At 38.9% G+C, this 23,108-nt stretch overlaps 1 protein-coding gene and 1 long non-coding RNA gene across 2 annotated transcripts; both read right to left on the reverse strand.

Annotated features, from left to right (window-relative positions):
• Positions 1–635: 635 nt before the first annotated feature.
• LOC130223239 (uncharacterized) lies at positions 636–12,228 on the reverse strand. Its single transcript, XR_008836629.1, has 4 exons — positions 12,198–12,228; positions 1,000–1,050; positions 817–855; positions 636–669 (listed from the first exon to the last, which is right to left on the reverse strand). It is a non-coding gene; the product is annotated as an uncharacterized LOC130223239 (long non-coding RNA).
• Positions 12,229–13,508: 1,280 nt separating this feature from the next.
• Positions 13,509–21,707, reverse strand: LOC130222901 (adhesion G protein-coupled receptor E3-like). The gene is made up of 12 exons (XM_056455545.1): positions 21,657–21,707; positions 21,511–21,576; positions 20,418–20,598; positions 20,142–20,261; positions 19,754–19,935; positions 17,786–17,950; positions 17,508–17,711; positions 17,198–17,430; positions 16,987–17,053; positions 16,811–16,902; positions 16,569–16,731; positions 13,509–15,856 (listed from the first exon to the last, which is right to left on the reverse strand). Exons 1-12 carry the CDS (start codon positions 21,705–21,707, stop codon positions 15,788–15,790), a joined length of 1,593 nt encoding a protein of 530 aa, XP_056311520.1. The 3' UTR covers positions 13,509–15,787.
• Positions 21,708–23,108: the final 1,401 nt, after the last annotated feature.

The following is a 23,108-nucleotide window of genomic DNA, read 5'->3' on the forward strand; positions in this document are numbered from 1 at the left end:
TAACAAGGCGTCAGAGTGGCGCAGTGGGTAGCACGATCGCCTCACAGCAAGAAGTTCGCTGGTTCGAGCCCCGGCTGGGTCAGTTGCATGTTTGCATGTTCTCCCCATGTTCGCGTGGGCTTCCTCCAGGTGCTCCGGTTTCCCCCACAGTCCAAAGACATGTGGTACAGGTGAATTGGGTAAGCTAAATTGGCCGTAGTGTATTAGTGTGAATGAGTGTGTTTTCCAGTGTTGGGTTGCAACTGGAAGGGCATCCGCTGCATAAAACATATGCTGGAAAAGTTGGTGGTTCATTCCGCTGTGGCGACCCCAGGTCTTTGGAAACCGGAGCACCTGGAGGAAACCCACGCAAATGCAGGGAGAACATGCAAACTCCACACAGAAGTGCCAAATGACCCAGCCAAGGCTCGAACCAGCGACCTTCTTGCTGTGAGGTGACAGCACTACCTACTGCGCCACCGCATCACCCAAGTTATTATTTATTCACGAAAACTTACTCACTTCATAGTTTAACTGTAATTCATTTTGAGCACACAATACAAATGAATGAACTTTACTTAAAGCCATTCTCATAGCACATCCTTTAAAATTTAGAAAATTATTTCTTAAATGTTTATTTAGCACAAGACTTACCTTCTACAGTCGTCACAGTTGTAGATGCCAAGACAACTGAAAAACAGTTAACACACATTTACCATCAAAACACAAAAACGTACAATATCTGAATATAGAAAATAAAGCTGTTCAACACATTAATGCCACCGCTCAGCCATCTGAATAAAAGAAATGAAAAGATTATTGATCTTATTGACTCACACAGCACAACAGACATGACGGTCTGAACTTTTATAAAACCTGTTATGAAATATAAAAAGAGAGGAACAAAAGTTGGCTGAAATTTCATTGGATTGAATAGCATTTTTGACATTTTAAAATTCATAATCTGACTGCATGTATAAATGTGTTTGGGGCAATGTGAACAAACCTTTATATACTCACCTACACAGAAACCCATGGTCCGTTTTGGCATTCCAGTGAATTTCACCTAATCTGAAGCAAATCAGAGGACATTACAGAAAAACAAATAAGCTGTGGCTAACACATGCAAACGTCCATTGCATTTATGAATTTACAGCTATATATAAGGTTTCATTAAGAAATATAACATTTACATTTAGTCATTTAGCAGACGCTTTTATCCAAAGCGACTTACAAATGAGGACAAGGAAGCAATTTACACAACTATAAGAGCAGCAGTGAACAAGTGCTATAGACAAGTTTCAGGTGTGTAGAAGAAGAAGCAGAGCGATAGTAATGTTTTTTTTGAGAGAGAGTACAGTTAGTGGTATAGCCAGAGAGGCAGTTACAGATTAGGAAGGAAAGTGGAGACTAAATAATTGAGTTTTTAGTCGTTTCTTGAAGACAGCAAGTGACTCTGCTGTTCTGATGTAGTTAGGGAGTTCATTCCACCAACTGGGCAGATTGAATGTGAGAGTTCGGGAAAGTGATTTCTTCCCTCTTAGGGATGGAACAACGAGGCGACGTTCATTCACAGAACGCAAGTTTCTGGAGGGCACATAAATCTGCAGAAGTGAGAGCAGATAAGAAGGAGCAAAGCCAGAGGTCACTTTGTAAGCAAACATCAGAGCTTTGAATTTGATGCAAGCAGCAACTGGCAGCCAGTGCAAACGGGTGAGTAGCGGAGTGACATGTGCTCTTTTGGGTTCATCAAAGACCACTCGTGCTGCTGCGTTCTGAAGCAGCTGAAGAGGTTTGATAGAGTTAGCTGGAAGCCCGGCTAGTAGAGAGTTGCAATAATCCAGTTTGGAGAGAACAAGAGCTTGAACAATAAGTTGAGCTGCATGTTTAGATATGAAGGGTCGGACCTTTCTGATGTTATAGAGTGCAAATCTGCAAGATCGAGCAGTTCTAGAAATGTGCTCTGAAAAGTTTAGTTGGTCATCAATATAAGGTATCAATATGAACCATTTATAGGTTCAATTGTGTAGGTTCTGCCCCAGTAGCTATGTTTCTATCAAAAGATGCAAATTAGATTTAAATTAAAGTTTTGCAAATAAATAGTTTCCATTCAATCAAAGAGAACATAATTTTCACTTCCTGATAAACTGGTGACAAATATCAAAAAGAAAAACGGAGTCGCTAGGAGAATAAACTGGAGGCCTTTCTTCTTACAACAATGAGAGATTAAATGCACCGAATGCATGACATTATGCATGGTTGGTCTGCTCTGCTGGTTTGTCCATTCTTTCTGTCCCCTCACACTTATATTCTAATTAAAATTTAATGCACATGGTGGAATTTATTGCCATTTTTTAAATGTATGCCCATCTTTCCATTTAGCATTTCTTTGTGCAACATTCAAAATGCGCTTAAAAATACACTACAAAAAATGCTGGGTTCCACACAGTCGATATGTGTTGGGTCAACATGAAAGAATTAGGTTATTAGCTACTTATTAGTTTTTACAAATTTAAGTGGATTGAACATAAAACAATTAAGTGGTCCCAACAAAATCTCAAGAATTGTGTTGTTTCAGCTCATTTTAAATAAATAGTTTGAACAAGCGAGTGTAGGTTGATGGAAACGTATAGCTAGTGCCAGCACTGCAAAAATAAAAATAAAACTCGGACTCAATATTAAAACATCAGGCGATTTGCTGAACAGATTTTTTTGAGTTGACTCAACAATTTAAGTTCTATTTAGCAAGTAGCCTTACAGTTTTAAATTCAGTCAATGTTTTATTTTTTACATTGAGCTTGTTTCTATTTCTTGAGCTTATTTTAATCAGTGTATCATGTACTAATATTCTTGCATGCTTTCAATTATTTTTCTTTGCCAACATCAGTACTGATGATAACCCAAAATGATTTTAACTCTTTAAACTCTCTGTTTACATCAGGGGTGCCCAAAATTGGTCCTGGAGGGAAATTTCAACCTTAATTAGACACCTGGGCTTGCTGATCAATCTCATATGCCACAGTCACTCAAGAGTTTAAGCATGCAAAATTCTGTTGTACGGTGCTGCGAAAAGAGGTAGGATTAAACAAGATTGTTATTCAATTAAACAAGATTAAACAAGGGATTAAACAAGATTATTATTGTATATATATAAGTGAGCAATTGGTCCATATTTTACATTTCTGTCCAGAGAGGCCATGTTTTGATCTTCTATTGGTCTCATGCAGTCACGTGATCTGATTTCGCAGGTTAGCGTTCACCTAGGTTGAAGTTTTCAGCACAGTGAACTGCGAAACTTGTTGCATGAGCTTGCGTTTCCGGTATGACGCATTTGCGTGCGTATGAATGGAAGCCTATGGGGCAAAAATTCAATGTGATTGCGGCTTTAGGTATTCGATGCTGCGGCCCAATTCGCAAACTATCCATTCTAAATAGTATTTGAAAATAATTAGTACGTCCCAAATCGTAGTATGTTGAAAAAGAGTATGCCAAAGGTTCCAGGATGGTTTACTATTTCCGGTCAAAATTTTAAGTGTAGAAGCGTCCATACTCTAACCGCTGATATTGCCCACAGTACATAGCGCATTGGACGTGAATTCGATTAGAACTACAAACGCGGGTGAAAAGTGTAAATAAACTACAAACATAATGAACACGCAAGACCAACCGCCAAGTAGAGAGTCATCGGTAAAGATGTTTGTATGACTATTGTATGTTAATTAATATCTAGCCAACTGGAAATATTTAAATCACATTGTCTGTGTTATATTTCATCTGCAACAACAATACTGGTTATATTGACATCTGAATGCATAATTATCCACAGACCTGAGGAGATTTCTCTGCATGAGATACTCGTGAATGGGAGATTAACCTGCTGCTGCTTCTCCAATAAGGTAGGACATTAAAGAGCCCATATTATACATGAAATAGGGTCATATTTAGGTTGTAAGGGTCTCCAACAACAGTCTAATATGCATGCAAGGTCAAACAACACTTTCATGGTCTTATAATCTGCATTTATTTTTACCTAATTATCCCAGCGACTCCCATATGAATCGTTCAGCGATTCATTTGTACCCAAACCCGTCCTCAGCGCGAAGCTAATCTGCGCTGATTGGACCGATGACAGCCTGTTGTGATTGGTCGAAACTGACAGCCTTCAGCGCGAGACAGTGAAATGCCCAGCAGCTAATCAACAATATAAAAGTAGTCACAGTGCACACACGCTTCTTAGTGTAAGGCGTGGATTTTGGCTGCCAGTGGGTGAAGGTAAATACAGACGATGGACTTAAAAAAACAGACAACAAACTATTTTATTGAGCAAAAACTCCAAGAACTGGCGAGGAGCCCTTCACCTGCTCTTTTCACACAGACACACACACACACACACACACACACACCTCCTCCTTCCTCCTTATAAGGCTGGGCTATATTGCTAAGGTTTCATCATTAATTAGACTTTCAATAATATCCCTCTGCACAGCGTGACTTCATTCGACCGGTGTCTGTGTGTGTCTTTGTGTGTGTGGGGGGGGGGGGCCGCAGGTTTCAAATGTCCCGGGTTTGCACTCGCAACTACTTGTGTTTCGTAACCGCGTCATCACGAAACACCTAATGACTCGTTATCAAGACGACTCGTTTGAAGCTCTATGAGTCGACTCTTTTATAGATGAATCAATAGTTTTAAACACTGTACACTTACAGATTTAAGCCTTAGCTGGATATTTCACTTCACTTAGAGCTGTGTTACACACTACAAGGAAGGGCATTTTCAAAAACCCATTATATGGGCTCTTTAAATTCGACAGTAATGTGGATGATGTGTGGATAATTGACAGGGCTCATAACCAGGGCCAGATGGAATCTGCGGATGTTTTTTTCTATTTCTGTGGAGAATGTTGGTAAAAATCAGCAGATTTCTGCTGAATTATTTCGGGACTATCATAACTAAAAATAAGTGAAATAAGTGAAATAAAAAGTAATACCTTTTTAACTTTTATTTAATGTTTAAATTGCAAATCCAGTTAGATGGACTTTATTTGGTAAACAAAGTAAGTCTTTCATATAATATCTCTACTAAAAGACAGAAAATATTACTGTACAAACTGCATTGTACATAAATCAGATGAACATTTTCATATTAGTCTGAAATATGACTGTAATTAATTTAAAAACTGAATAAATATAGATTAACACACATTTACTCAAGTAAATAAACAGAATTAATGATGAGCTAAAAATCTGTGGAAAATCTGCTGAATTCTGCGCACACAGATTCCGTGTGGGCCTACTCATAACTAAGCAACACAACGATCTGTTAACAAGGAAGTAGCATGTCCCAAAGCTTACACACTCAAAAGTATATATTTTTCCTTCACAAAAAAGTACATACTTTTAGGGTGTAGTATAAGTATGCAAGTTGGGACGCAGCACTAGAAAGATCCGTGCAGATGTGTTGAGGCAAGCTGAAGCTAAAATCTGCAGGACACCAGTCCTCCAGCATCGAGTTTGGGCACCCCTGGTTTACATAATGTCACTGATGTTTTATATCGAAAAAACCCAAACATCTAGCTATAATACTACATGCAAATAGCACTTGTGCTGCAAGAGCGTAGATTTGGCATGGACGGCGGGGATGTGTCCCCACCAATATCCAGCAAATTCTGAAATGTCCCCACCAATAATTTAATCACCTTCAAAATAAAATAATGCTCTGTCAACTCTTAACCTAGACATGCAAAAAGGGTTCAATCAAAACACAAAACACGTAAGGACAGTGTGATTGTCTGGGTCTATTTATGCTGTTAATGACAGCTGTAATTACACTTGAATGTGGGAAGGGCCAAAACAAAGAATTTTCCCAGTCCTCCTTCACTGTACAAGATGTGGACATAAGTAGCAACTTTTAAGTGAGTGAAGTTTTTAAAGTCAATGAAGTCCTTCATAATAATATTAACCAATGTGCAATTATTCGAAATTCAGTTTCGATTTGGACAATTTTTCATGATTATGAAAAATAATAATTGGTATAAAACTATTAAATTGCATCACATTCCTCTTTATATTTCTCTACATTCATACATTCTCAGTGCCAGATTGCTGTAAAATCGTGCAAATTTACTTTTGCAGCATGGGACGTGTTTCATTAATTTTTATTCGTATTAATAAGTGTTTAAATCCTTTATTCATGTTTTTAAAAGCATGAAAGAGAATGGATGTATGTCCCCACCAATGTCACGAGCAAATCTACACCCTTGTTGTGCAGTGTCACTGAAAGAAAAATAAAATAAAATAAATGAACATAGTCCTACACATAAAGAATGTCTCAGTATATAGCCTACATACAAATCATCCTCTGATGTTGATATTTAATATCCACACAGATAATTATAATTGTGAAGTACTGTTGTCCTTCACTGGAAAAAAAAATGTTGAGTTCCGCACCATTCCTCCATGTTCTCCACACAATTCGATTAAGATAACTTGATTGTTTTTACAAATTTATATGGATCGAACATAAAACGATTAAGTTGTCCCAAAAAAAACTCCAGAATTGAGTTGATTCAACTTATTTACAATAAGTTGCTTGAATAAGCAGCAAAAAAATATAATAAATAATTTAAATCATTTGAGTGTTGCGTCAAATGTTGAGATTATCATATATCATTTATTTCCTGATGTTTAAAAAATAATAATGTTGCTTAACGGTGTTTACTGTCAGCGTATTAATGAGTAAATTACTATTATATATTTGTGTTTATGTTTAAAACTGTCTTTAAAAAATAAATGTCAGACATTATCACTCCTAATGTACACTGAAAAAAATGATTCAAAGATGATTCCTTGGATTTACTAGACTTTTTTTAAGTTAAGTGGTTGTAAACAATTTATTTGGGATGAATTTTAAAACAAACAAATTAAGCTGAACATTACTAAATTGAAATTCTATGTTTAAATTCAACACATATACATTGTTTGCAACAATTTTGCAGACATAATGTTTATCAGTGTACAAAGACTTTGGAGTTTGTTTGCATATTATTTAAGAATGTCTTACCTGATCTGAGTTTATCCTTAAACGATCTTTACTCATCTACAGGCAAATGTGCTGAAGATTAAATAACAGTGAGACGACACATTTTATTATCCCCTCCAACTCAAATTCAAATTCATATTCAAATGCATACGCAGAGATGATTATTCATAAGAAACTAATATAACCACAAAGGTCACATTTCTAACAATGGGCAACGATAGCTATTCATAAAAACAAGACAAACATTTATGCCTGGTGAGAATAGTTTCATGAGAATTTATTATTTGCATGTTGTGTTGTAAAATCTGGGTGGGAGCAAACAAGTCTTATTGGGACAAATTATTTAAATAGTCAATGATTTAATTGTGAATTTCACCATGTTTATGATCTAAATTAAACATTGTATGTTAATATGTTGCATAGATTATTACAGCTTTTGTGGCAAGTAAAACTTGCGGATCTAGTTTCACCTTTTATTGCCAAATCACCTTATCTCTTTGCTTCATCCTGCTGAAATGAGACTGAGATAAATCTTCCGCTGCTTTACATCTCACACCAATGATGCAAACAGAAATTTCCTGACATCATTATGTTAAACATTTAAATATAAAGGTTTATTTGTGGCCCATGAGAATTCCTGAAATCATCCCACAGTTACAAAAATGTTAACATACACTGTAAAAATATCTGTTTATGAACCGTTTCTGTATTTTGTGATTCGCACATGTTTATTTACGGTTGTGAATTGCATTATGGGATGTTGATCTCTGCTCTGTCGACTTTTGATGTTGAAAATTCAACTCTACAGTTTAACAAAGTTATGTTTATTTACATTTTAGTAAATAATATGATGAATAAGAAATAATGGGAACACTATAATAACTACACACTACGAATAATCTATTAAGCATGAGCAAATAGTGAATTCATTATTTGTTAAGCATTAAAGGGCACATAGTTTACCTCTTTTTTTATGATGTAATATTAATATTATGGCTCTTCTGAGTGTGCCAGTTTAGGTTCAGTTTAAAACACAATTCAGATTTTTTTATTATAATGTGTTAAAAAGTGTCATGTTGGGGGCGTGTCCACAGCTCGCTGATTTAGGGGTGTGTTGCTTCACATGTAAATTAGTTTCAGCTTCCCGCCCAACGTAACAAGGGGGCGGGGCCATGAGCTCACCCGCTCTGCGTTTGCAACACAGACAGGCAGACTTGAGAGGAGCAGGAGAGGATCTGCATTCAGTCGTACATGTACGACTCGGACACAGACCAAGCAGAGAGTACAAAATCATTTGTGTCTTTGTACAGTTTTACAGCCAACTGTGTGCTAGTTTCAAGTGCCGAGCTTGTACACAGAAACTAATAACCACGGACACTGAAATAACTTTGACTGAGGCACCGGATGCGCCGCTCGAAGCTGCGACACGGCACACCAGACACTCTCTGTGGCGCGGCAGAAACATGAAGTGTCCCGAATCATCGCGCCACGCATTTTTGAATTCTAAACATAGGTTTCTGCAGCGGTCCGCGACGCCCAGCCGTCGACTTGAGTGTACCCTGATAGAAACCGATGTTTAGAATTCTAAAACGCATGCTAGTTAAGATCACAGGGAGCTTCTGGGATCGCGAGAAATGCAAACGGCTGAAGTATAAGGTAGACTCAATGAGAAGTACACATGTTTGCAAACCTACCTAAAGATACAACCAATAATTCTGATTAGAGCGATAATGTGGAGAATATTGATCTTGTGTTGAGCCCAATGAGCCTTGCATCTAAAAATAGAGCTAGCGTGTTCCTTTAGTGATATCGCTTCGACTCACGCTGAAAATGGCGGACGTGAATCAACAAACTGAGGATATGATGATGCGCCTGTCAATCAATATTGGTGGGCGGGGGGACCGCTCTCCTATGTAAAGTTGCGGTCGGTTTGAAAACCGCTCCAATTGGTCCACCGTTTTTATGTTGTTAAATTGAAAAAAAAAAGCACTGGGTTTGTTTATATCACCCCAATATGATGGTCTATACACCATACATGCACATATGTCTGTCCAAACAGCTTGAAAAGTAGATTTTTCACCATAGATGCCCTTTAACTCTACATTAATAGATGTTAGTCAGCAGTTTATAACGGCAAATATACATACCTAATTTAGTCATAAAAAAGGTATCAGTAACAAAGTATGAAAGTACAATCATTAAGCACATTATAAATGTGCTTATAAGTCAAGAATAGAGCATTTGTATTTGCAGTTATAAACTGCTTACTAACATCTATAAATGTAGTTAATACTTAAACGGGGTGGTCCACAGTATAATTTTAAGGCTTGGTTGTGTTTACAAGATGCAAAGCAATGTGTGCTCATGTTTCCCTTGAAGGAAATCGCGTTATTTTTTTCACAAATCTCACTTTGATTATATACAGCTACTCAGCTAACATGAAAACATGAAAGGCCCACCCTCAAGAGGCTCTGATTGGTCATCTGTCATAATGTGCTGTGATAAGCAGATCGGCTCCATGTCACGCCCATACAAGCACGCGCTTTTGTGCTGTGTAAACAGTCAGTCAACTTCATGCCCGCTCTCTAAAATAAAATCTGACAAGTGTCTGTAACGAGTGAAAATGGGGTGTGGCTCCTTTAAGAGAGATCGCCATTGTTTGTGTGTGTGTGTATGTGTGTGTGAACTGTCTGTAGACGCGTGTAACATGAGAAGCGCATGTGCGCGGGACCGATGTTTCTTTTTCTTTTTCTCTGATGCTTGGATTAAAGGGGAAATGAAGCACTCAGTCAAGTTTACCTTATTTTGTACATTAGATTCCACTTTATTGAAAGTATAATAAACAAACTTGATTAATGTAACTATTTAGAAGCAAACGGCATGTTTTATTATAGATTATAGGGATTACAGCCATCTTGGAATGTCGCTTTGTCTGACGTTACGGGGTTGGTTAAACAGATACCGCTGAACAGATACAGTGGAAGTAAAGGATACTGCAAAGCTTACTTTAACCCAATGCATAAAGTTGTGGACATGGAGCTGGTGCAAATACAAGCATTAGATGTGTGTCTAATATAAAAGTATACATATTTATTCTATTTTTCTTTTTCCCCCTTTTAATTACCGATCATTTGATGCGCTTTGGTCCACTCTCTGTATTACGCTGCCTGACGGCCTGTCTGTGATTATAACAGACTAAACACAGAGACTAGACAGTTTGATTTTTAACCCAATGCATAAAATTGTGGACGAGCATCACAGAGCTGGTGAAAATACCACAAATACAAGCATTCAAATTCAGATTCAGTTGCGCATTTTTCTTATTTTAATACCTTTCGTTTGCATTAACATTTACATTTAGTCATTGAGCAGACGCTTTTATCCAAAGCGACTTACAAATGAGGACAAGGAAGCAAATTACACAACTATAAGAGCAGCAGTGAACAAGTGCTATAGACAAGTTTCAGGTGTGTAAAGTCTAAGAAGCAAAGCATTAGAAAATTTTTTTTTTTTTTGATCCACTCTCTCACGCTGCTCCAGTGCTGCATGACGAGGGGATTTACATTCAGATTAATGCAATGATTAAAATCATACATGACTTCACACTTTACTAAGTCTTTGTGGATTATGTCAGGACATATTCCCTCTTCAAGGCGATCAACTCGATCTCTTAACGTGTGAAAGATGTAAAAACCTGCCATGTGAAAAGCCGCGGCGATCTTAGTTGGGGTTTCTCTGGGTGCTCCGATTTCCCCCACAGCCAAACACATGCACTATATAATATTATTATTAATTAATTAATTAATTCGTTTTCTTTTTGGCTTATTCCCTTTATTTATTCGGGGTTGCCACAGCGGAATGAACCGCTAACTTATCCAGCATTTGTTTTATGCAGCGGATGCCCTTCCAGCCACAACCCATCACTGGGAAACACATACACACTTATTCACACACATACACATACACTACGGACAATTCAGCCTACCCAATTCACACTTTGGACTGTGGGGGAAACCGGAGCACCCGGAGGAAAACCACACAAACGCAGGGAGAACATGCAAACTCCACACAGAAACGCCAACTCACCCAGCCGAGGCTCGAACCAGCGACCTTCTTGCTGTGAGGCGATAGCACTACCTACTGCACCACTGCGCCGCCCATTATTATCATTATTATTAGTTATTATTATAGTTTGTCAGTTTTGCGCAAATATCAAATTCAAAACATCCAGAAGACCAATCAAATAAAAGACAGAGATAAACTCTAATCCTAACCCACCACCTTCACCTTTCACAAAAAACAAAACAAAACAAAACAAAAGGTATGCCAATTTACCAGCTAAGACAGTTTTCAACAAATAGCAATGTTAGCCATCATTGTAGTGACGGAAAACCGCTCAAGCTGGCATTATACAGCACATTTTCATACGTGAACCCGGAAACCTTCATGCAGATATAGCCTGACGTTACAGAAGGTTTTTCTAGTATTTTTGTTTGTTTCAGGTTAATCAAATCATCTTTAATCAACTATTCCAGTGTTTGGGTTTGACTCAATCACATAGCACATTATAATTGTAGGCATAAACCATAGTGTGTCCTATACTAAAGATTTTGTATTAATATTTCTTAAAGTTAAGACAACAGACTAAAGACTAAATCCTTACACTCGTTTCACTGACAGAAATGAGGAAATAACCCACATGAAAAAAATACCATAGTAAAGATTATACAGTCTTATAGTATTTACAACACTTTGTTAATGAATGCTTCAGCATACTGTAGTATTAACTATGGTGAACTGATAAACTGTATTAAATACTATAGTATACTTTAGTTTTACTACAGTAAACTGTGGAAGTATAACCAATATATTTTTCTATTTGACCCAACAATGGTGCATATGACAACCCAGCATTTTTCAAACAAGTTCAATCAATTCTTTGATAGTATTTTAAAATAATAAAAAAACAATCTGAAGGTAAGATAAAGAAAAGTGGAGATGTAGTTATAAAACGATGGCTAATGTCTGTTTTATTAAATGTCAATGTTTTCTATTCTGTCTACAAGCGTCTCCCTGAAAACCTGTCCGATCACAAACAGCTACTGACTGAAAAACTGTAAATATGTATAGAGCGATAACAACAGCTTCTTCTCATTCAAGAATATAAAGAGGATCTTACCTGATCTGTGTTTACATTCAGTGGTCTTCTCCTACTAGACTGAATACTCCTGCTGTGCTTTGTTGCTTCATAATTAATCCATGCAAATATTTGTGTTGGAATTTCTATAAAAAAGTTACCTATTGAGGAAGCTAACATATTTTCCTGCTGAAATTCAAATCGATATTCAAATTAATGCTCTGAGCTAAAAACGAAAACAAAATGCAATAACAAAAACAGCAACAGCTTCACCTCCATCATCGTATTAGTTTTGATTTTATTATTGTTGTACATTTGTTATTATACTTCACAGACATCAAGGGAAACACTCCTAGATTATCTATTCATTTCAATCTAAAAATAACGATAACTCTTCAACCGTCTTCATCACACTAAATATTTGTGTATTATAATAGAGATAAAAATGAAAGCACAATTCGCTTGAGGTGCAATAAAATACACAAGACCAAAATAGTAAAGCAAGATCTTAACAGAGAAAATTTAAAAAAGCAAGGTAATTAGTCTGAAATTAGACTTTATAAATATTATGCTAGTTGCTAATATTAATACATACAATCTGAGACTAATACATTTGAAGAAATAATTCTGTTGTATTTTTGTTTAAACTTTAATTATGCACAGATAATGCCATTAGGGAAAATAATATAATATTTGCAGTGCTCAGTAGTGCATGACGAAGAAACATTTGTAAGTGTGCACTACCTGACAAAAGTCTTGTCGTTGTTGTAAAAGCAACAAATAATAACTTGACTTCTAGTTGATCATTTGGAAAAGTGGCAGAAGGTGAATTTTTCAGATGAATCATCTGTTATTCTGCATCCCAGTCATCACAAATACTGCAGAAGACCTACTGGAACCCACATGGAGCCAAGATTCTCAGAGAAATCAGTCAATTTTGGTGAAGGAAAAATCATGGTTTGGGGTTACATTCAGTATGGGGGCGTGGATGATAACATCAACAGGATACTTCAGCAGGATTAGCGCTCTTTCTCATACTTCAGCCTCCACATCAAAGTTCCTGAAAGCAAAGAAGGTCAAGGTGCTCCAGAATTGGCCAGCCCATTATCAGACATGGACATTATTGAGCATGTCACAGGTAAAATGAAGGAGGAGGCGTTGAAGATGAATCCAAAGACTCTTGATGAACTCTGGGAGTCCTGCAAGAACGCTTTCTTTGTCGTTCCAGATGACTTTATTAATAAGTGATTTGAGCCATTGCAGAGATGTATGGATGCAGTCCTCCAAGCTCATGATGAAGTCAGACACGATGTTCATTCTTTCTCCATTGCAGCAGTATATTCTATACTGTACTTGCAAAGTCAGACCTTATTGTCCTAAATAAATTATTACAAATCAAGCCATGATCAGATTTTATTTTGGCAAAATAAGCGTAATCTAGAGGCCTTTGCCTTTCATATAAGCCATTTCTGACACTAAATGATCAACTAGAAGCCAAGTTATTATTTGTTGTTCCTAAAACTTAGGATAGGCGACAAGACTTTTGTCAGGTGGTGTATATGTTTTTGAAACTATTTATAATAAATGTGGTTAATATGCATCAGAAAACTCAACCAAAGCTGAAAAACAAAAGAAATCATGATATTTACAGAATATTATCAATAAGGCAAAGAATGACAATCATCTACTGTCTACATTTGACTAAATATGTGTGTATGATTGCTGAAATAACTAAATACAAATATGAAAAACAACATCATAACAAAAACCACAAAATTCTTTCAAAATTAATGACAGAGAAAATGAAACATATGAAGCTTTAGCATAACAGCTAATTTACAGAGAGTGATTTACTGATGTTATCTTTAAAAAACAGATTCCATTACAATTATATTTTAATGGTGTAATCGGATGAAATGTTCACTTTTTGTCAATTTAGTTATGTTTCTGCTGTGACTGCCAGCTCAGACAAGTGAAAAGTAAACATGCAGCTTGTTTAATGAACTGTCTGAGTGTTTGTACGTGCCATAATTGACCTGTTTGAATTTAGTGTTACTTCTTCACATGTACAAGCAAGTTATGGACTCCGCCCTCTTTGCCACCTCTTTTTGTAAACAGATAGCAAGGCAGCTAATGGTGTCTTTAGTTTCTCAGCATTTGAACAATGAAGCTATCCTGGCATGCGGTCTAAAGTGTGTTCAGATGAAGAGGTTCACCGGTGTGCTTACAGAGAATCCCAGATTCAGAGACGGATTAGCTTAATAAATGAAGGGAATGTCCCAGAAAGAGTGAACAAAAATGTGCTTATGTGTGGAAAACATGATTTTACTGGACTGCTTTACAAACTCAATATGAAGCTGGACTTACATCAATGTAGATCTACAAATGAACCTACAAATGTCGTATTTATGTAACAGAGTCCAGCTAGCGAAGTGCTATACAGGTAAAGCTCACTCCTCTGATGTCTAAGCGTGCACTATTGACAGGTGCTAGGGGCCATGGTCTTTAGCCTCCTTGTTAGAGCAACTGACTCCCATACAAAGAATCGCCGATTCGATCCCAGCTCAAACTGGGTCAGGTGCATTATGACCAGTGGGTTACACGTGGGGGCTCATCCGGGATAGGAGTGAGGTTTAGGGGTGAGTGTAACGGAGGCCAGCTACCAAAGTCCTATGGAGGTAAACCTCACTCCACTGACCTCTAAACATGCTCTAGCAACAGGCGCTAGAGGCCATGGTCTTTAGCTTCCTTGTTAGAGCAATCGACTCCCATACAAAGAATCAACAGTTCGATCCCAGCTCAGATAGAGCTGGGTGCAGTCTGACCAGTGGGTTAAACGTGGGGGCTTGTCCGGGATGTGAGTGAGGTTTAGGGGGTAAGCGTAAGGAAGGCCAGCTAGCAAAGTGCTATGGACGGTAAAGCTCACTCCTCTGACCTCTAAGCATGCTCTATAGATAGGCTCTAGAGGCCATGGTCTTTAGCCTCCTTGTTAGAGCAATCGACTCCCATCCAGTCGTCCGTTCGATCCCAACCCAGCTCAGACCGGGTTGGGTGCAGTAGGACCGGTGGGTTACATTTATATATGTTTTTGTTTTCTTCTGGTTACAGTTAGTAAGCTCCAACTTAAATTCACTCTTGTTTAGAAGCGTGGTGCTGCTGATTTTCACTCATAGACTGTGCAGCCAAGCATTTGTTAAGCACACCAGTGTCTTTTCATATATGTAGAGGTTTGTTTGAATGCGTTTTACATTGATAATGTTAAGCTGCAATGTCAAGCAATGATAAATTATATGTGACGATTATAAGCATGGGACAAGGCTGTCATTAACAGCTTTAACTTAGCTGCTCCTCAAAAATGTATTGTCATTCCTGATCAAAACTGAGAGATGGGCGGGGCATCAGCAGCTCATTAGCATTTAAAGAGATATAACATAAAACAGCCCATTGTGCTCTGAGGTGTTTTTGACTGGGTAAAAGGGTGTTTATTTATACCACTATTAAGAAACTGAATCAAAGAAGACTATAGACTTTTCCCTTAAGACTCATAAACTGAAGTGAAATGGGCATACAATGTCACCTTTAACAGGATTTTCTAAAAATTAGTGCTTTAGTCCTCAAGATTTCATCAGGTCTCAGTTGATTTTGCTGGGTTTGTTTCCAGAGCAGAGAAATGTGAAGCATTTCCAGTATTGCTGTCTGATCTGGAAACAGAGGAGATGAGTTCAGTTTCATTTAACCTCTAAAACATATTAGATTGTTTATAATACAAGCTTAGTTTTTAAAAAAAAATAGAGTTGCATTTCCACACACTATCTGTTGAAGGATAAAGTGGCTGAGCTCATTACAAAATTGCTTATATATAAAGAAGGCATATTATGCAAAATACACTTTTATAAGATGTTTGAATGCAGATGATGAATAACCAGACTATTAGCCCTTAATGACATTGTGATAATAATTTAATTTCTTCAAGAATTGTGACCAAGAAAGTCTGTAAAGACTGTAAGCTTACCCATTTTAACACTATTTTGGAGGGATAGGACACAGATTAATTTGCATATCACCTCAGTTTGCTATAAGAGTACTGTGGTTTGCACTATAGGGGGCGTATCATGTTTGTTTGGTAACACTTTGTTTTGATGGTCCATTTGAGCATTAGTAGACTGTCTGCTTAATATCTGTTGATACTGATCCGTCAACAGAAATTTAACTGACTATAAGAAACTTCTACATGTCAACTAACACTAACCCCATCAGTCTACTTATAATCTAATGAGAATTCGTTGGCATGTAGATGCAATGTAACTTTAATTCAACAAACGGACCATCAAAATAAAGTGCGACCATTTGTTTAGTTCAGTTTGAATATTGTTACACTTGTAGTTATGATGGTAGACTGAGTAAATGTCTGACCTCATTATTGAGCACACAGTAGATCAAGAAGATGAAGGTTCCCTGCTGAGAGTTCAAGATCAGGAAGACGATCTGCAGCACCTCACTGCTATCAGTGAAGAAACCCAGAATCCAAGGACAACCAAGAACCACAAACTGACCCAGTGTTTTAAACGCCATAACCCTACAGACAAACAGAAAAGGAGATTTAGTCTGTACTAATTGTTATTTTCATAGAGCGATTAATTCAGAATGTTTGTTACTTGGTTTGCTTCATCTGTGAAACTTCACTGTTCAGTTTTGTGAGAGCTGAGTTCAGAATGATGACGATCCTGATGAAGAAAATCATGTTCAGCTGTAGAAACATTAAGAAATGATCAGTTTAGATTTTTGTTGATTTTAACAGGCCATGAGAAAAATGTCTGTAAGTAAAACTTACTGCTAGTATGACACAAACAGGACCCAGAAAACTCCAGATAAACCCTTCATCTGTTTTAATCCAGCATCTGATTAGAGGAAAGCACAATACAGTAAATTAATACATTTATCAACAAGAACTGATAGTTAAAGATATTAAGATTGTATGTGACATTGTTACAACCTGTTAACACATTAATAAAAAAAACAATGAAATGAACAACACAACTCACTGTTCACTGCCGTATCCTTCTGGGATCAACCCAATAGACACACACACCACAACTAGAGCAACCACATATCCAATCACACACAGAAATCCACTGCTAAGCACCTCCCTCTTTTTTGGGCTGATCTGTGATAGGTTCTTGACACAGATGAAGAGCAGCACAGCTTCAATGAACATCCACACAAAGGCGGAGAGGAAGAGGAAGTGCAGAAGGCCTGCTATCACCACACACAACACCTGGAGACCATGAGAGAGGGTGATGATGATTCTCAGTGCGGCTGTGCTGAGCTGTAGAGCTCCTTCATCATTCTCACCTGCTGAGGGCGAATGAGGCTCAGGAACTGTTGTGTGAGCAGCAACAGAAGGTGAGCCGACAGCAGACTGATGCAGATGTTGATTCGAGCCACATTATTGACTCCAGGACTCCACTGACAAAGAGCAAAGGACAACAGAGCCAAACTGAAGAACACCAGACCCACGATCACACACACCAGATTCAGCAGATCCAGCCGATCGCTCTGAGAAAACATGCAGAGAACATGAGTGCCAAATCTGTGCTGCTCTTCAATGCTCTCTAGAAATGTTCTGGTACCGGTGGTGGACTGCGGCTGGTCTGCATGATGAGAGCGAATGTGGACAGATGAACACAGGAACACACAGTGTGGCTGCTGTTGCTGTTTAACACAGAACAACCATCTACAATCCACTCGCTGATATTCCAGTACACACAGGACAGAGAACCGTTGGGGTCAAACACCTGCAAGAAGAAGAACATTCAAAAAAAGCATCTCAAGATAACTTCTCTTCACAAAATACCCCTATTCTTGTTTATTTCCATCATGTTTTTTTCCAACCCAGGCTCATTGGAAACATGCCCAGGGCTATGTTTTTTTGCAAACAGTAAAATACTTTGCTCCGGCAACATTTGCTTGCAGCTCGTGTTCGCAAATCCAGTAGAGGCCGCTCAAATCTCAAATACGGTACTGGGCCACATTTTCTCATACATTCCATGTACATGTCCTTCTCGTATTTGTTCGTAAGAATCAGCTTGTAGTGCATCTATCAATGAACCACACCCTTCCCTTAACCTAACCAATCAACCCAGGCTCATTCTGAAAACGTAGTCCCGGGGACGTTTCTGGAGATCGCGAAATACGTCCCGGGAGGTACCTATTTTTGCAGTTTTTGTTTTTGCGAGTCTGCGAGAGGCCGCTGTGCGCGCTTTCTCCCGCGTCGTCCTCGCGTAAACCCGCTAGAGGCCGCTGTCGAACGACCTTCCGCCTGTCTGCCTGGATGACAGAATGATTGACCGTGCGACCGGCCAATCGGCTGACCTACCCTCCTCCGTCCCTAAACCCAACCAACGACTATTCACAAAAGCCGTCCAGAAAAAGAAAAGCCCTCGTCTGATTTTTATCACGTTTTCGGATTTTGACCACATTCTCACCCTGTGACGAACTTGTTCGCTTTATTTTTTGGATTTTGTTTTTGTTTTCTTACCTGATTTCTGGAACCGCTCTTCCCCGGACTCGAACCCGGTCAGCCCCTTTTTGCGCCTCGAGTCTGCCTAAGTACACGAAGAGCTAACCAGACAAACTGGTTGCTGTGGGAAAGCCCTCCACACGGAGGCGAGCGGCCGGCCGGCAAGCGCTGAAAGGAAAGGCGTCACACCGCCCCGCAGCGTTCGCTTAAAAAAATGAAATGCAGCCAGACGTACCCCCGGCTACGTATTTCGCGGTCTCCAGAAACGTCCACGGGACTACGTTTTCAGAATGAGCCTGGGTTGTAACCAATACTTCAAGAATTCACACTTAGCTGTTGCTTGATACTATTAGCAGATTTGACATTCTGTCCCTGGAGAGAACCCTGAGCACTGAGATAATTGAGCCCAGGGCTTCCACCTGGTCAAATAGCAAGTAAGGAGGTTCGAGATCAAGTAGGTCTCGAAAGCTTACCCTGGTAAAGGTGGAAAAGGGGAAAATGACAAAATGGGCTAATTGGTAATTCAGCTAATTGGTTTAACAATGATAGTTGCCATGCCATTTTACCAAGATTTCACAAACCCAGACCGCTCTGCAACCCAAGTACAACACTGTACAAGGTGAGCTACCAAACAAACTGACCATGCTAGAAAAGCTGTCCTTATGGATATCAGTGGGTGAGGCGAACACTGACGATTACAGATCACAGATGCTTCTAGGTCTAATTTTTGTGCTGTTTATTATGCGCTGTGGGAAAAACCATGCGAAAACAATCCTTTATCCATCGACAGTATGTTCCTGTTAATGTCAGTACTAGTGCTAAAAGGGACAGAAGTTGTCAGTGGTGTAATACAGCACCATACCCACAAACTGCAGGCAAACCTATGTGGTTTCCAACAAATTGGCCATGTATTCCCAATGAGCCTGTAAATAAAACCAGCATCTGCTGGTTAGGTATGTTTTAAAGCATGCATGCATGTGCTGGTCCTCAGATAGTCCTAAAAAAACTAGTTCACACTCAGGATCAGCACATGACCATCAGCCATGCCATTGAACAGAACTGCTCTAAATGAACTCACTCTGATGTGTCTGAAGGTGAAGTTGACTGCTTTGGTGAGTGTAGTGTTGCTGGTTTTGGGAAGAGTAGCTGAGATCACAGTGGACATCATGGTTTTAATGGTGTCATTAGTTGTGTTGAAGAAGTCGGCCTTCAGTAGATTCTCCATTGTGGTGAAGCTCATGAAAGCCACAGCAGCAGATCCTGTGGGACAGAAACAGGGTCAAATGCACAGCACATCCAGAAAGTCTCCACAGCTGCTGCATCCCAATTCACCTTTACAGACTTCTGTGTGGGGCTTTTGTGCACAATAAGGGAAATTAAAGTTAAGAGTATGACTGCTCACTGCTTAGATGTGTGGTGAAAATCAGAGGTTATTTAATTCAGGTATGGAAATACTGTTTACATACCTTTTTCCTTGTTACTCTTGGCAATCCCGATCAGATCAATGTCCATAGAAGCATTTTTTGTGTCCAGCTGAGGGAAATGTTCTGAAGGGAATTTTGGTCCAATCGAGAAGGCTTTTACCTCTAAAGGAAATAATATGAGGTAATCTTTTCTCTTGTATCTTCACCATTAGCTCAGAGAGTAATGCATGAGGATTCTTCACTTTATCCAGAAGAGACTCTATGAACTGTATAAATAAACGATGTATTGCTTGATACTCAATCTGCACCTTCACTTACCTACTGTGTCGAGAGTAAAACTGACATTGTCGCTTGTCTCTGTTGATTTCACCAGTGCAGATAGGAGCTTCTCGCTTGCTTGTAATACACGATTTCCATTTGCCGCTAATTCTTTTGAATCAGTTGACTGCGAAACTACAGCTGATGTGTTCAGAGCCATGTCCAAAACCGTAGTCACAACCTAATTTATGATACAAAAACACTTATAAATGGGTGCAAATAATTCAGTGAGAAAAGCAATGCTATACACACACACACACACACACACACACCTCCAAACATTAGGGGCCTCATGTATCAACGCTGCGTATGCACAAAAACTTTGTGTACGCCAGATTTCACGCTCATGTTTGGATTTACTAATGATGAAATTAACGTGAGGATGTGCGTTGATCCGTGCCAACTTCATGTCTGGTGTTTGTGTATTTCTTGTGTGTGTTTGTTTTTTTCCATTGGCGACTCCTAGAGGCAATTATGTTAAATTGCACACTACAAAGTATCACACCAACACATGTGAAAAACATTGCTATTTATTTATAATTGGTAAAATGGGTTCATTGACACAATATATATATATATATATTTACCAATTATGTAATTTAGAACATATAAAAGCATTTGCAAGTGTAGACAACCCTTAGTCTATGTCAATGGCAGTGTTGGCCTTATTAGAGGACATTGTCAATGGTCGAATCTGAAGGCTCCAGTGTGCGCGATGGGTGGTTTCTTGGTGAGTGATGTATTTGAAGATATTATTCAAGCTAATTTTATTTATTTATTTATTTTTTGCCTGCTTTTGCCATTGCTTTTTTTGTTTGGTTTTGCCAAAGTGGAGTCATTACCATATTTCTATGGGTCAGAAGGCAGGAAGGGGTTTTGCGCTCGTGCACGTGCCCTCAGTTTCACGTTAATTTGGATGTACAAAGAGAATATGCGTGGGATTCTGCATACGCAGTGTTTCATACATCTGAATTTTACTGCGTACACACATTTACAGCTTTGTCCGAACGCAACGTTTTAGTATCAATTCAGCGCAAATCTTCGTACATGAGGGCCCAGGACATTTGAGTTATTTTTCCTTTTAGATACGTACAGATAATGGAAGCTGTGTAATGTTCTCTAGCTGCTGAAGTAGATCCTGAAGACATCCTCCCTGACTCTGAAATCACAAGTGAGCTTTATGAATACACCTGAAAGACTCTGAAAGTGCACTGAATAAATGTTTAGTGTTCATTGTACCTTGCATTGATCAGGCAGAGTGATAATCGGAGCTGAAATGAGACAGTACATCATTACAACACAAATATAATAAACTGAGTATCATGTTTCATTCTAGGAATATCTCACCTGGAGTAGTTAGACTGGGTGTGGTTGTGGTGGTGGAGATGTAAGACTCACAGAAGCAGGAGGACCAAGTGCTGCTGGAGCAGGTACAGGTGTCTTTATTACTATAGCAAACATAGTTATTATTCCAGCACTGGCTCTGGTACTGGTTTTGGTTTGTATTTCTCCGGTATTCAAAACTGTTCATGCTTGTGTTGCAGAACATGCGGTACTGAGCTCCAGTGCAGACGTATGTGTCCTTATAAAGCCCACACTCATAGACTGGACTGACTCCTGCAGGGATGGTGTTATTGCTATAATCTGAACAGTAGCAGGAGGATGGAGCACTAGAGGAGCATGAACAGGTATTTTTATTCCCAGTACAGCTACAGCTACTGCTTGTACACTGATGCACATTTATATTATAAAAGAAATCATGTAGACTGGTGTTGCAGAACATGCGGTAATGAGCACCAGTGCAGATGTAGGTGTCCTTATAAAGCACACACTCATAGACTGGACTGACTGCAGTTGTGAGAGCGATGCTTTTTCCATAAGCCTCCCAGAAGCAGGAGGACAGAGTGCTGCTGTAGCATGTACAGATGTCTTTATAACCATAGCAGTCACAGTTATTACCCGAGCACCGGATCTGGTACAGGTTTTGGTTTGTATTTCCCCAGTATTCAAAATTGTGCATGCTTGTGTTGCAGTACATGCGGTACTGAGCACCAGTGCAGACGTATGTGTCCTTATAAAGCACACACTCATACACTGGACTGACTCCAGCAGGGATGGTGATGTTATTTCTGTAATCTGTAAAGTAGCAGGAGGATGGAGCACTAGAGGAGCATGAACTGGTATTTTTATTCCCAGTACAGCTACAGCCACTGCTTGTACACTGATGCGAATTTGTACTATAATAGAAATTATGTAGACTGGTGTTACAGTACATGCGGTACTGAGCACCAGTGCAGACGTATGTGTCTTTATAAAGCACACACTCATACACTGGACTGACTGCTGCAGTGACAGCAATGATATTGCCGTAAGTCTCACAGTAACAGGAGGACAGAGTGCTAGTAGAGCATGTACAGGTGTCCTTATTTCCAATACAGTTACAGTTATTGCTCACACACTGGTATTGGTCTTGATTCTGATATCTTTGGTAGGAGAAATATTGCATTTGTGTGTTGCAGTACATGCGGTACTGAGCACCGGTGCAGATGTAGGTGTCATTATAAAGCACACAGTCAGGGGCTGAGACTGGAGGCAGATTTGTATTGAGAGGAGTGCTATTGCTGAGGGTTTCACAGAAGCAGGAGGATGGAGTGCTAGGAGTGCATGAACAGGAGCCCAGACTATTAACAA

The sequence above is a fragment of the Danio aesculapii genome, chromosome 1, assembly GCF_903798145.1.
Source record: "Danio aesculapii chromosome 1, fDanAes4.1, whole genome shotgun sequence".
Lineage (NCBI taxonomy): Eukaryota > Metazoa > Chordata > Actinopteri > Cypriniformes > Danionidae > Danio > Danio aesculapii.